At 40.2% G+C, this 15,954-nt stretch overlaps 1 protein-coding gene across 8 annotated transcripts in view; it reads left to right on the forward strand.

Annotated features, from left to right (window-relative positions):
* Positions 1 to 13,563, forward strand: part of GPD2 (glycerol-3-phosphate dehydrogenase 2) — a 123,129-nt gene extending 109,566 nt beyond the window's left edge. For all 8 annotated transcript variants that reach the window (XM_005296936.5, XM_005296937.5, XM_042860839.2 and 5 more), the window contains 4 exons: positions 4,464 to 4,576; positions 4,675 to 4,753; positions 4,864 to 4,962; positions 10,479 to 13,563. In XM_005296936.5, coding sequence (XP_005296993.1) covers positions 4,464 to 4,576; positions 4,675 to 4,753; positions 4,864 to 4,962; positions 10,479 to 10,604 — 417 coding nt within the window. In that variant the 3' untranslated portion in view covers positions 10,605 to 13,563. The remainder of the gene's footprint in view (positions 1 to 4,463; positions 4,577 to 4,674; positions 4,754 to 4,863; positions 4,963 to 10,478) is intronic.
* Positions 13,564 to 15,954: the final 2,391 nt, after the last annotated feature.

Here is a 15,954-nt window from a genome sequence, read left to right on the forward strand (position 1 = left end):
CTTTGTGAACTGATGATCAAGTTGGGCTTGATACCCCTATTGGCCTCACTAATAGTCCCAAAGTCATCTTTCTCTCTCCTTTCCCTCATCTCTGAGAAGCCATTGAAATTTAGCGATATGGGACCTGGTCCACATGGGGACCAGGTGGTGAGCATCAGGGCCGCCCAGAGGGCCTTGCGAGCCCTGGCCTAGCGGCGGTCCAGGTCTTCAGCGGCGGGGGGCCCTTCAGTGCTCCAAAGACGTGGAGTGACTGAAAGGCCCCCTGCTGTCGAAATGCCCTGGGAGCCCTGGCCCAGCGGTAGTCCGGGTCTTCGGCAGCATTTCGGCAGAGGGGGGCCCTTCAGTGCTGCCGAAGACGCGGAGTCACTGAAGGGCCCTTTGCTGCCGAAATGCTGCCGAAGACCCAGACTGCCACTGGGTGAGTACAAGTGCTGCAGCTCCCCCGCTTTGCCCCAGGCCCCCTGAATCCTCTGGGCAGCCCTGGTGAGCATCCTTCACTTTCATTGGAAGCTGAGTGACCAGCACCTTGCAGGATCACATACTTAATGCTGTAAAATGCGCCTGCACCATGAGGAGTAGTGCCAGGGAGAAAAGTGCAGTAATGTGGGCTGGCTCATTCACTTAGAGATAGTGCTGGGTCCAAGCAGGATGCTCAGGTTTGAGCTTGATTCACTCACACCTCTTGAAGAGGGCAGGACCTGCATGCATGTTGTAGTTCTCTCAGCTCTAAGAGAACGTAAAGCCTCCTATTGCTCATTCACGATACCTTTTAGCCGGTTAGAAGTTGTATTAAAGTTCAGAAAGAAGCTCATTTTACTCCTGAGGGCAGTCTGTGTAAAAAAATAAAAATTCTGTGCCAAAAAATTAAAAAATCTGCGCACAATATTTTAAAATTCTGCAAGTTTTATTTGTCAGTCAGTAAATGCAGAGACCCCAGCATGGCAGTGCATGAAGGTGGGAGATCACCCTGTAGCCTCTCCACCCCCCATCCTGACTCAGTGGTGAGGCTGCACCCGACCCTCGCACAGCACAAGGCCTGGGCCTGCCCCAGAAACACCCTGAGGCCCTGCCCCTCTGTCCCAAGCTTACCGGGTGTGGGGCAGGCAGACTTAATCAAGCAGGATCCAAGTGTGGAGGGGCTCAGTGTGTGGGGATCCAGGTGTGGGGTGAGAGGATTGTGTGGGACAATCTGGGTGCAGGCAGCTCAATGTGGGGGTCTAGATTTGGGGGGATCTGGATGCACAGAGGCTCATTGGGGGCATCCAGGTGCAGGGGCAATGGGACTCTGCAGGGGCTTCCAGGTGAAAGTGGTTGGGGCTCAGCAGAGGAGTCTGGGTGTGGGGATCTCAGCAGGGGAGTCTGGGTGCTTGGAGAGTGGAGTTTGGTGAGGTCTGGGTGCAGCTAATTGGGGGTCAGTGATGTGGGTGTCTGGATGTGGGGGCTCAGGGTGGTGCAGAGGTGTGGGGCTCATCAGAATGGGAGTTTGAGTGCAGGAAGCTGTATGGGGGTAGACTGGGTGCAGGGGTTTGGGTCTGGAGGCAGGGGCTCTGGGTGCAGGGGGCTTCAGATGCAGGGGTTGAGATTCAGTAGGGTGGAGTTAGGGTATGGGAGACTAGGGGGTTTGGGGTGAATGGGGTGAGGCTTGATGGGGGTGTCTGGGTATGGGAGGTCTGGATGCATGGGGGTTGGGTGGATGGGGGAACAGCTCCCCATATAGTGACCCCTTCCCCTCCCCCCCCCGCACAGCTGAGGAGCAATGGGGGCAGAAAGCAGGAGATGATGCTGAGCTTCCTGAAGCTGGAAGAGGTTTCTGGGTGTGCGTCTGACACAGCCCCAGCCACTCCTTGCAGGAGAAGAGGAAGGCCCGTCCTTTCCTGTCTCCAGTCCAGCCAGGATTAGCAGTTGATCCCGGCTCATGGTAGGAGCCACTGGCTGGGGTGTCTCCAGCTCTGCGGTGATTTACCTCTCCGCCGGCTGCTCCAGGTGCCTGAAATGATGAACCTGTGCAGCTAGGGAGTGGTGCACGACTGGTCTTACAGCTTCCCTGTCAGAAAGTAATTTTTCTGTGGGGAAGCAAAGAAATCTGCAAGGGCCATGAATTTGGAGATATCCCATCTCCTAGAACTGGAAGGGACCTTGAAAGGTCATCGAGTCCAGCCCCCTGCCTTCACTAGCAGGACCAAGTACTGATTTTGCCCCAGATCCCCAAGTGGCCCCCTCAAGGATTGAACTCACAACCCTGGGTTTAGCAGGCCAATGCTCAAACCACTGAGCTATGAATTCCGCACACACAGTAGCAAGAAGTCCCCCAGGAGTATCATTTGAATTCTCCCAGCTGGAGGACTTGTGGTGACTTTGAGCCTTTCCAGAGGGATGCATAAAAAGAGTGATGCAGTTATATCACAGATGTGTGCTAATTTGCTTGGTATGTATCCTGAAGGAGGAAGGGAAGGGTTGTCAGACTATAGCTACAGTAACCTAACTGGAAGGTTTATTTGGTTAAAAATAGAGAGAGAAAAGAAATTACATTTAAAATAAAATCATTGTGGTAAATTAGTAAGTGTTAGGATTAATATAATTCTGTCCAAAACATTAGGTTAAGAGTGCTGAGGTTGCAAAACAGTCAGAAAATGTCAACACTGAGATTGCATGGCAACCTTTCTCTGCCCCCTTGTGCATACGCATTATGATACAGTCTTTAGTTGCATGATCACACACCATTTCTCCAACAATACAAATAACATAGTTTCTGTAAGTGTAGACTGCTGGGGTCTCCCTCCAGCCCAGGAAGGAGTGACACCATGCCCAGTTTCTGAATCAGCCCCTTTTTCTCAGGGCTTCATTTATTGGTCGTACCAACAGTCTTCAGAGAAAAAACCAAATAAACAGTTCAACGTAAATCCAATGGCTATACCAGGTCCCTTTCCCTTACCTCAGGGCTTCATTGTGGGAGCAGTCCCCCAGCTCTGGTAGCTCTTTCCCAGTCCTACAAGCCACCTGTCTGGGCGTCCCACTGCTGCCAGAGCCAACCTGCTGCTTACAGTGCTCCTCTCTCAGTTCTTTCAGCCCTTATCAGAATCCTGTGCTTATCAGCCAATCACCTGATCCCTTGCAAATTGCCAGGCATTAATCTGTTTTTAACAGGGTTCTGCCTTAGTACAGCACTCACTGGCCCCAGGACCCTTGGCCGTTACAGGGGCAGATCATCCCGTTACAGTAACTACATATGTAGCATCTTTAAATGTGTTTTTTTTTTCCATTCCTATTTATATGCTCTATTTTCATTATGGTCCAGTATATCTCTGTTGCTGTTTGGGGGTGAGATAGTGCAGTATATTATCAACACAGCATTCCTTAAGTATTCCAGGGGAGGAGACCATTTAACTTCAAAACTAACTTAGGTCCTGATCCTGTGAAGACTTGTGTACATGCTTAACATGAAGCATGTGAATAGTCCTGATAAGCTCAGTAGTTCTCCTCATATCCTTAAAGACCTGAAAAAGAGTTCTGCTCAAAAGCTTGTCTTTTTCACCCACAGAAGTTGGTCCAATAAAAGATATTATAGTCTCACCCACTTTGTCTCGCTAATATCCTGGGACCAATAGAGGTACAACAGCACTGTAACAAACAATGGAAGATATTGACTTAATCACATGTGTAAATCTTTGCCACATATGTGCCCTGGTTATAAACTTGGGGACACACACACACATGCCCAGCAAATTTGTACTATTGATATGTGCTATCTATAATATATTGAGTAAGTAAGGTTTACTGTGAACTCTTTGTATTGGTGACTTGTATGGCATACATTGACCATAGTACTAAAGATACTACATAATGGTAATTAAGGTTGTAGAAAATAAGCTAATATACTGTGTTATATATTTGAGAAATAGTATGTGATCATTTGATTTAAGGCTGTGAATTCTCATTTGACTACAATATTGAAGGGAGCTGGGAGGGTCAGAGCCAATCTCTCAGGTAAATATGCATTTTATGGCCTTCCACACAAAATGTTAAATACCAAAAACGCCACCCCACAACTCTTAAATAAGCAAAGAATAAGATACCAATTCTTAATTAAAGACAATTTCGTGGACTTGATCTGCAAGTGCTATTTTTGCTGACATCACTGTGAGTTGCATGTGTGGATTGAGGGCATGGTATGGCCCTAAAAATCTTTGCATTCCATGTCTTCAGTGTAATTATCAATTGACAATCAACACTTGAACACTTGTACATCAAACCTAGTGATCTAGGTGAAGCATGAAATGGTTCCTTATCTTAATGATCTTGTTCACTCTTAAGCACTTTTTTGGCCATCAAATGCTGATATTCCTCTAAGGACCAGCAATTATAAGTGTGTGAAAAGAGCCAATGAAATATTACGGTATAGAAGAAATTCAGCATGTAAATATTCAGTATTCTAGAACTGAGACTCTGTTTCTTTCATATTTTAGGAAGAACTTGAATCTGCTAAAAAGTTTCTGTATTATGAAATGGGCTACAAGGCAAAATCAGAGCAATTAACAGACAGCTCTGAAATCACTCTTATACCTTCAGATATTGACAGGTAAATGAAGTATAAATGGACCTCCCAGATAGTCCCTGGGAAGATATTTCTGTCAATCTTTTGTGCATACCTTTTCTATTAATAATCCTATTTTGCAGATATAAAAAGAGATTCCACATGTTTGATAAAGAAAAGAAAGGCTTTATTACCATACTGGATGTTCAAAGTGTGTTAGAGGTAACATTTCTCTTTTGATTTTTTGAATTCTTATCTCAGTTGTGTAGTATGGCATAAATCATGTTTAACTGATCCAGTTGATTTGCCTGTTGTGTTGTTGTTTTATTTAGAGCATCAGCATTCAAATTGATGAAAATACGCTTCATGAGATTTTAAATGAGGTAGATTTGAACAAAAACGGGCAGGTTGAACTCAATGAGTTTTTGCAGGTGAGTGGTTTTCTATTTTAGTTGTAATGAAAGGAACAAAAGAACTCTCATCTCCTTTTGCTCTTTATATTGGAAATTAATTATCAAAGCTAGATGTAGAGTTTGTACATATAATTTTACAAAGTTGCCATTAATTTTTTATTCATTATTGATTTTATATGAATTTATGTTGCCTAAAGGTGGACAATGCTTGTATCAACGTTAAGAAATACCAACAATGTCTACACCAGTATTTGTATTGATCACAAAATTTCCTATACTCTGAGTCTATCCTTGTAAGGGCAAATGCTGCAGCATGTGCTTATAATTTTTTTTTTAGTGATGACCATTATGTCTGGACAAAGCAGTGGAGAGAAAGACTAAGAGGTTGTTTTCACTACTTTATTAGCTTGAAGTATAACTCAGTTTTTTTCTTAACCCAATTGACATCCAGCACACAAATCTCTAGTTTGAGTTGGGTTGTGCTTTAAGATCCAGCCAACTAGCCACATCAGTGGGTATGGTTGGCTAACAACAGCACAGTAATGCAGTGGGGATGCATCAGCTCACGTCACAGCAACTCATCAGCCTCTAATAGAATCCTTCTGTGTAGCTCAAGTGTTGCACATTGTGGTCTCTCTCTCTAGAGACTAGCTCTGAGTGAGAGTGACCACAAAGCAGAAGACTAGGCTAGCTCGAGTGTAGTAACTTGAGTGTATCAGAGTAGCAGCCGTGTTAGTCTGTATCTGCAAAAAGAACAGGAGTACTTGTGGCACCTTAGAGACTAACAAATTTATTTGAGCATAAGCTTTCGTGGGCTAAAACCCACTTCATCGGATGCATGCAGTGGAAAATACATTAGGAAGATTTTATATATATATTTTTATATATACACATATACACAGAGAACATGAAACAATGGGTGTTGCCATACACACTATAACAAGAGTGATCAGTTAAAGTGAGCTATTACAGGCAGGAGAGTTTACCACTACAAAAAGTTTTTTTTTTTTTTTTAATCAAAATGGCCCATTTCCAGCAGTTGACAAGGTGTGAGGAACCCAAGTTAACTGTTGCAGTGAAGAATTTACTGAGGCTGAAATCCTGGCCCCATTGAAATCTATAGGAATTTTGAATATTGCCTTCAGTGGGGCCAGGATTTCACCGCAAGCGTAGATTGCCTGTCCTGCATTGGCAAGGAGACATAATAGATGAGCTAGTAGGTATCATCCATCCATGACTGATAGGAGTTTTCTTTTTAAACATGGAGTTTGTCTGCCTCCCGCTATCAGGAGGTTAAATAGTGGGCTGTCTTCTGTACTTAAAAAAAAAAAAAAAAGTAACCTAACTAAAAGATTTGCTGTGGGGAAAGAACAAAAGACTTCATGCTCCCCTTGACTTCTGTGAGAGAGGACATAAACCAGCAGATCTGAACTGGGGGCAACACAGAAATGACTAATGGTGGTTGCTGCAAACTCAAACCCTGTATATGCATCTCCATGTAGAACCCTACCTTTAAGGATAGGGTTAGGAGCCCATCACTTTCTGTAAGTCTCCTAGCGAACTTGAGGGGCGAAACAGAACAATACACTGCTGATCAATTCTGCAGTAGTAATTTATGTGGATTTGGTGTCCATGCTGTGGAGATTCCATCAGGGAACAGCTGCAGTTGGGTGGCACATGCTGTCAAGAGTCCCCAGAAGCTGTTTAAGGCCACGGTGCCTAGGCAATGCAAGAGGGCGAAATACCCCTTATCCCCCATAGAATTCCCAAGCAACTCTGAAACTCAAGGACAGGGCCGGCTCCAGGGTTTTGGCCGCCCCAAGCAGCCAAACAAAACAAACAAACAAAAAAAGCCGCGATCGCGATCTGCGGCGGCAGTTCGGCGGGAGGTCCTTCGCTCCAAGCAGGAGTGAGGGACTGTCTGCCGAATTGCCGCCGAACAGCTGGACGTGCCGCCCCTCTCCAAAGTGGCCACCCCAAGCACCTGCTTGGTAAGCTGGTGCCTGGAGCCGGCCCTGCTCAAGGAGTTTTCCTATGCCGAAACAAACCTCCCTAGGTCCAGACAGTATATCCTGTGGTTTGTAGGGGTATCCTTTTCAGTAGTGGAGGGCTGAATCCTACCCTCAGTCATGTCTGCTGCTTCCTTCAAATTAGGTGTGAGCCACCCACACATTTGAGGGCACAACTTGGCCAGCTGCTGCACAGTTAAAACAATAGCATTTGTTCATACTTAATAGGACTATTGATTAAAAGCTTCACTGAAAAAGTATTGGGGGCATGTAGCGACAGGTTAAATGTGTTGTGTATGCCATCCATATTGTCCTGCTTAATTTCTGAATGATCTAAAGAGAGAAGGCATCAGAGTGCATGAAAGGGGGACATTAACATCAGTTGTCTATGCATCTTTCTGCAAATGCTTTACAAGAAAAAAAAAAAAAAAAAAAAAAAGAGGGCATTAAAGATCCCACTGAATTGTTTGCCTCCATCCATTTGACTCCCCTCACATGAGCAATTTTTGTTTTCAGCCAGCCAGGTCTGTTTTTGTAGTCTTTATTGGGCAGGTATTTTAAATGACTGCCAGAATCTTTCCTGAATCACGGCAATGATGAATGCCGAACATGTGATAAATTAATGCTGGGGATTTTGGTCAATGTCAGCCCTTTCTTCACTGTGTCAAGTTAAACAAACAAGATCAAGGCAAAGGAAATGGTAATTGTCTCTCTGGAGATGAGCTGTAGATAAGAGCATTCTTGAACCTAAATGCAGAAAATTTTCACAGCTTATGTCCAGCATTGCAAAAAAGGAGGATTTATTTGCCTAAAACATAGTGACCAAAAAACATTTAAAATAAAATGGAAAAAATAGTCCTATGATGACATATTAATACATTTTCTTTTTAAAAAAATCTACACATCTTTTCAGGCAATTGAGAGAGAGCCCCCCTTTTTATATAAAAGTTTCAACTGGGGAAGAAGAGATGTGACTTTGCATTTTATAAATAGAACTCTCTCTGTTTGAGTGTGGTATATTGGTTAATTGGGGTGCACTATAATTAAGAAACCGAAAACTGGCAATTAATCATGCAGTGTTTATTGTGCTCAATACTCTTTAGAGGTTGTATGTTCTGTGGTTTTAATACTTCCAAAATGTGAATGACAGCACTTTTCGCATATTTTTAAAAACTGTAATTATTGGTGGCTTCTAGTTTATCCTTTGCGTTTCAAAAATGCACTGTAAGCCACATTTTGAAACCGATTCCTTAAAAAATAAATGAAAATAAATGTTTGAAATCTAGTTACTGAGCTCATGTACCTCAAAGTTGCAATAATCAGACCTTTTGTACATTTGGGCTGAATGTCTTCTATGTATGTGGACAGCATGCAGCATATTGTGCACTACTATAAATTAAGTTTTAAAATAACTAGTAAAAAAGGTAACAAGTAATAAAGTACACCTTTTGATTTTTGCCACCAAAGTAATTAAACGTGTGGAACTTATGCTCATGCTCCTTTTGTGTTTGCTTTCTGAAAACTTTCATTGGATTACGTTTCCTGGCAGAAAGTTTGTGGAAATTTATGTTTGCAATACGTGTGGAAATTTGTATTTGAATGTGTGCCAAAGTGCTTGCTCACTTATCCAAGTGGGGAACAGAGCACTGCCATGTGATTTTTCTGACCAGTTGCAAACAGTCAACAATGAATGCTTTCAGAAACTGTTTGCAGTCTATCTAATGAGTTAAAAAAAAAAAGTTAGGAATGTTTAAATAAAGAATAATCATGAAGAAATTATGATGCTCACAGATGTATCACAAACAGAAGCAGAAGCTAAATTCATTAGATACGTTGTTACAAAGTGTTTGCTCAGTTCTAGTCTTGTCTTTAAGAGAAAAGTCAGATAAGTAAAATGAGTGTTGCATGTTTTGCTACCATACTGATATCACACAAATCAATACTGGAGGAAGGAAGATAAAAAGATGTTTTCCTGATTCTTGTAGAGTAAGACCTGAGTAGAGGAACACATCAGCATCTGGGTCGCTAATGCATTTGTGATCACTAGTCTGTTACATCACAGAGACCAGTTTCGTGGCTGTGTCAATTGGCGAGAGTGGAACTATGACAATTTACACCAGCTGAGGATCCGGCAGATCTTTAACATTACTTGTGTAGATATTTGGATATTTTTTGGACAGCAAGTAGTTTTCTTGAGTACTGTTCAAGGGCCCAATGCTACCTTCACTTACGTGGACCAGAGGTAGTGAAACCATGTGAAATTATAGGTGGAGGGCACAGAAGATGGGAAAGAGCAATTAAACAGGAGGAGGAGGGACTGGATGAATTGGTCCTCTGTGGCATGCTCCCCTTGGGGCCTGGCAGATTTTTCTACTAGAAATTCTCTTGGAAGTTAATTATTCTCCAGGTTTCTATAGGCCCAAGTCTCCCTGTGATAGTTTTGAAAAAAGGGAAGAAATCTGAAGTGAGGTGGCTACTTAGCTGCTGTTGGGAGGAAGAAATCATATTTTGTAAGTGCCAATTGCTTTTTGTATTAGAAAGTCTCTTACCAGCTGACTACATGTAATTTCAAATCCAATGCGGATCTTATCCATCGATTTTTAAAATAAAAAGCTAAAGTCTAACACTAGAGTATGTTCATTAGGGTAGTGCTGAGAGTCCAGTTTCAAGGACTTAAATGCAAACTAGTTTTAAAAGTCTAAAGAAATTTGGATTTAGAAGAATCGTGGAAGTCTAGTACACGATCACTACAATAAGACTGCTTAGTGAGAAAGGTACATTGCAGGGGCAGTGGTAGATCAGGAACCATGTTCTCCTTTTCTATCTTTGTGACTCTTTTCAGATTTAAAAATAATTCACCCATATGATTTACCTTGCAAGCTTGGTTGTAATGAATGGCTTTAGAAAGCCATGGTGTAGGGGGGTCCACTGCACTGTTACTTACAAATATATCACATCCGTAATTTGTACATCTCCTGCAGCCCATACACAGGCAAAACTACCACTGGCCATACTAGAAAATGTACATTTAAAGGGCGCCACAATCCAGGCCTAGAAAGCATTACCTACTATTTTGTTTAAAACATATAACAACAGCATTATTTGTTGTGTTTTAACATTTGCTACTGGTTTGGACAACATACTTCATTAACTCTGGCATTGTTTACACTGGAGATTTGTCTCAATTTCAGCCATTGGTAACCAGCTATCAGGGGAAGCTGCAACCATTCCAAACCCCTGGTATAGACAGTGTACATAGCTACAAACTGATTTACACCAGTGCAGTATATCCTGGTTTCAAGCAGGGGTAGGCTGCATCAATGGAAATAGCAGCTCAGAGCAATTTACCTTGTCTGCATGATGGGTTTGCTTTAGTTGCAGCTACCTTACTGGTTGGCCACCAATGGGTGGAATCCCCAGTGCAAGGAAGACTTCAGCCTTTGGGGTTAGTATCTCTTTAAGTGTTGTCCGGCAAGTAAATTTGGCTACTATCATTAATATGCTGTAAACATTTATTTTTTTAAGCTCATGAGTGCTATTCAGAAAGGATATGTGTCTGGAAGCCGATTGGCTGTACTTATGAAAACTGCTGAAGAGAACCTACGTGAGAGAGTTGTTATTCCAGTAGACCGAAGTGGTGGTGGACTGTGAGTTTGAGAAGTACAAAACCTGCTTACAGCTACAAGTTTGTCTATGTGTAGCTGCCTCGTTCAGTGCTGAAAAATATTCCAATGCTTTCAAATGTCTGTTTTTGTATACCCTGACCGCCAGATACAGATCACGTAGAATAAACACACTGATACATTTATCTTTTCCTTATTTTCTTTGCTGATATTAATACTCTAAAATATGGCCTTTTGGACTGGACATGCTTTAGAGATAGACATTATTTGCAGGAATTCAGAATAGAGTCTGCAAAAGGCTTGTTCACAGACACTCCTTCTCAGAACTTTTGTTAAGCTTTTAGATAATCTTCACCCTTAAAAATAAATGGTGCACAGAGAGTGACTGCTACCTGAGATCCACATCATTAAAAGTATTCTGCATATGTGCAAGACCATATGTGTTCAAAGTGCCTGTCCACAAAAAGGAAGAGAGGAATCATTTTGGTGGGGGGAAGGGGAATGTTCACATTTAGGTTTCAGGAGGATGCCACAAAGAAATATCTTGAGCGTTGCCTAAATTAAACATCCTGATAAGGAGTCGTAGTGATATTTATAGAACGTTACATAGATAGTCACTTCACTACTTCTCAATGTTGTTCTCATTCAATGGCACCAATTTTACTGCCAGACAGATTTCTGGCAATAAAAATTTGACAGCATGAGACTGGAAGAGCACAAGATTGGACAAAAAACCCAAAAGTCTCATAGATGAGTTATAATTTAGAGTTAAAAATGTATGGGTACAGCTTTCACTCCTCCTCCTATAAGTGTGAAAACCATGCTTGTCTAGCAGGTATTGGAGTCTACTATAAAGTCTCATACTGTTTGTTTTTGTACTTTTAGACAAATACTGAAAGTATGTAAAACAAGAACTTTGCCATAGTGCACTAATCCTAGCCACTTAATATTTGCAAAATGTACACTTAAATGGGAAAGTTACTTTGCATTCCAGCAGGCCTTACTTAAAAGTTGTAAGGGCTATTCAGCAAATTAATGCAAAGGCGAAAGATCCAATTTTTGGACCATTTATTTGAGCCATTCTCAACACATGCTCCACCTGGCTATTTACCCTGCAACTCTTCCTATTATTAAATTGGCTATGATCAGCATTAAGATCAGATGGAGGATTTCTGCCTGATCTGTGACAGGGAGGGGAAAATGAATGCATATTTTATTGGTGAGTCTCTTTCATAATACTCCTTTTGAGTATAAATACCAGTTTACATCTCAAACCAGAAGCCTTGACTTTAAAGTGCCACCACATCTGTACACAACTAAACGCAAAATCTGATTAATTTTAATCCTGCTTTGCAAATTCCTTAACATGATACCAAGTTAATATTCTGCAAGCAGCACAGTTCTGAAAAAGTCAATTTCAAAAAAAAATTCATATCCAAAGTATATAAGTGCTGAGGATTTATAGTAACTATGATAATAGTGCTAACTGCAGGTGGTAGTGTGTGAATATTTTGGTCTAGCAAGTTTCCAGCTATTAAAAACTGTATCTATCTAAAAATGGAAGGAGGAAAAACCCACCTGCAATTCTTAAATTAATATGGAGCACTTAGTCTAAGCAAAATCTTGGGGGGGGGGGGCAGTCTTCTAAAAAGTCCCAGGTAAAATCCTTTTAAATGATTTTTCATTATTAGATTTTCCTAACATCAAGATGCTTTGTACCTTATTGTACACATTGCAGTGGGGAACCAACTTTCCTTGCCTTTGAGACCACTGAGCACTCGCTAGTATGGCTCAATCTATGTGAATTAAGTCCTTGTGCACACTTGATTATATGAGGCCTATTTATGAACAAAAAGGGCCATAGGATTGTTTCTCTATTATGTTTGTGCATTGAAATATGTCAGTATACACTGGATAAAATGTATATCTGTATTTCTGAGATATAAAGCTATTTGTGTCAAATGTTCTTTCAAGGTAAAGAGTAAAGAACACAATAACAATTTTGCCACATATTCCAGAACTGGGAGGAAATCAAGGTACAATAATACAGAATTTTGTTTTGTATTTTTCAAAAAGACATTATGCTACCAATAATTTTTAAAGTGTAATGGCTGCAAGTGACATATAAGAGGCTTTTTCAGGTCAGGCGAAGAAAACCACTGCATTTAACATATTTTTTATGGTTCAGTACACCTTTTAAAACAGTTCCCCTTCTACTCCCTTAAAAGTTATACTATTAAGAATGATAATTGAGGTTTCACTGTAAAGCCTAGACTGTCTACCACATACTCACTCCGTGCTGTTCTTTTGCTTTATTAATGTAAATATAACATGCAGAATGTAAAGGGATTTTCAAGGCTGTGTGCCTGTCCTCTTATATTGATTTACTTTGAATTGTAGCTGCAATAAATGTCTTAGCCCTCTGCTTTTTTGGTTTTTCGTGGCACAGTAGAATGTGTATAAATACTTACTTTGTACAACATAAAAAGTTGCATATATTATTTATATATAATAGTTTAAATAGTAAAATGAAAAAATCCAGAATTATTTGATTTCATTAACACACTTTGTTTTGAAAAAAGATTATTTCATGATTACTGTTCAGGTCAATTCAGCTGTAAAATTTCATTGTCCTGCATTGTTCTAATCTAGTATGAAACAACTACTGTTTAAATAAAAACTATAAGCCCAATAGTGTCTGTGGGGGGGGAGGAGGGGGGAAGAATGTATACTGCATATTTTTCCATGTGGCACTTTTATGTATTGTGTTGGGTTATTGTTCTATATTGGACTGTTAAATACTGTGTTTGAGGCTGGATTGTCACTTTTATAACTGTCTCAGTGTTTTATTGCCATTATTTATTACTTTTGATATACAGAATGAGCCGCATGCATTTATAGAGCAATAAGAGAATATATTTAATGTGCCTTGTTTTTAACTGAATAAGAACTGAAAGCATGAATCAATAAAACTGATTAAAATGGTCCACTCACGGGTATTTTGATGTTACTGGCAGTTACAGAAATAACTTTGCTTATCCTTAAACAAGTTCAGAATAAAGGTGCAAAATAGATACTTTTTAGTAAATACTATATATAGTAAATACATGTCATTTAGTTCAGAATTCAGGGGTTTTAAACTATAAAAGTTAATACAGATTTAGCATTATCAGGTAGATTCATTTACTGCTGAAATACAGGTGAGATATTCTGAGAGTATTTTATTTTGTAATCTCACATTAAAAATACAACTAGCCAAATTCAACAGGAATTTTGTTTAATCAAATCTTTTCAAGCTCAGTCTTCCTGTGCACACTGATAAATTTTATCATAACTAAAATAAATAAAAATAAATGGAAAAGATTACATACAAGATCCGTTTTGATCATTTTACATGTCAAGTTAGTCTAGGGTTGCCAAGTGTTGATAAATGTTCTGACAGAAAAATGTTATATATTTTCATCGTCAGTAAATCAGAATCGCTGTTATCAGTTTTAACACAAATTTTATAATGCCAGTATTATTTTATAGGTTTTAATTTAGTCATGTGACAGGGATATCCTATATTTTCATTTAGCCATGCTGCATGCAGATATTGTGTATAGGGTGACCAGATAGCAAGTGTAAAAAATCGGGACAGAGGGTGGGGGGGTAATAGGAGCCTATATAAGAAAAAGCCCCCAAAATTGGGACTGTCCCTATAAAATCGGGACATCTGATCACCCTAATTGTGTATTTGCTGCAGGGGTGAACACCAAAGCACTGCAAAATATACAGAACTGATACCTCCAGAGTGCAATTGCAAAAGATTAAAAAATCTCTGCATTCTGCCTTGTATAAATGATTTGTCAGAAAACATTTGCCATAATACTTTCTCAAGTACTTCTCAAGTCCTAAAATTGCTTAGGGGTGTGATCCTGAGTCCCTTCCTCAGGCAAAACTCCCATTGAAATTAATAGGATTCTTGCCAGAGTAAGAACTTCAGCCCTCTCTTAGCATCAAATATGTGGAGAAGGTGCAGATTTGTTATAGATAAAACCAGTTGCAGTGAGCATAGAAATAGGATATGGAATATCATAGCAACATTAATATTTTAGTGTCAGTACTCAAACTGGGTGATTCCTATGTCAAATGTGAACTGATTGCATTTGATTAGAGGCGGCAAAATATTGAAGAAAAACACATCTTCAACAAGGATGTATCTTTGTCCCTTAAGTGAGTTTTTTGTTTATGCCCCACTAAAAATGAGGGGTCATGATTTCAGATTTTTCTTTTTTATATTTTAGCCCTCATTCCTCTGGTTAGCCACGAGAGTTGTGAATGTATGTAGAGTGGTACTTTGGTGACACTGCAGGATATTTGCACAGGTAGTGTGTCACAAGAAGGTTGCGGACTTCACTCCGGAATCAGTGTTCAGTTTATGTAAGAAACCAATGTTATGGGCAAATTGCTGGGCTCATCTTTGCTCTTCATATTTCAGAGATAGAAGCAGAGCCTCGTACACAGATATACCTGAGCTCAGTGGCAGGCTCCTTTATTTATCCGATTAGCTTTTTCACGACAAGCCATTCATGAAGACTTAGATGTGTATTAAATGATTTGGTTGGATGTGTACAGAATAGTTGAGAGAACCTGTTTCCTCAGAAGTTTTAGTTGGTACTGTATCTGTAACTGAAATTTGATCTCCTGGCCACTGCCAAATAGCATCAGCTCTTCCAAGTCTGGCTCTTATTTCCCATTAGTTCCTATTAGTCCAGCATGACTTCAGTGTGACACTTTTGAAAGTTTTCAAATTAATGGTGATCTCAGCAGCTTGGCTTCTCTTTTATTTAATGGCAATTAAACCAGCACTTTGCTTATGGGGGTGCATGTTTTAGGTGATAGTTTCTTGTATATAGTGCATCTTTATAGCAATGCGCTTCCTGCTCGTCAGTTAAAATATCCAGAAATGTAATTGGGCTCTTTATGCAACATAACTGGCTTGTCTCCTTTATGTAAATCTGACTTGTCTCCTTTATGTGCTTTATTTAACTAAACAAGATACTTTTGGTTCTGTCTTACCAAGATACCTTAATCTGATGTCTCAGTGATGTAAATGTAATTAGCTTGATCAGTAAAACTGATGCTAACTGAAGTGAGTTCAATCAGTGTGGACTGATTCTCAGATTCTTTTCAAAGCAAGTATTCCTTCTTCCCCAGGCCATTACCCTCACCAGAATAAACAGAGGACTTTTCCCCCTTTATTTTGTTCCCTTATGAGTTGCTGTTTAGTTTGTTTTACTGAACCACAAAGATTAATTTTTTATTTTTGCATTCCTACAATTAACAGATCTGAAATTCATTTTTATGCATGTTGAGTTTTTCCTGTCCAAGTCAAG

The sequence above is a fragment of the Chrysemys picta genome, chromosome 11, assembly GCF_011386835.1.
Source record: "Chrysemys picta bellii isolate R12L10 chromosome 11, ASM1138683v2, whole genome shotgun sequence".
Lineage (NCBI taxonomy): Eukaryota > Metazoa > Chordata > Testudines > Emydidae > Chrysemys > Chrysemys picta.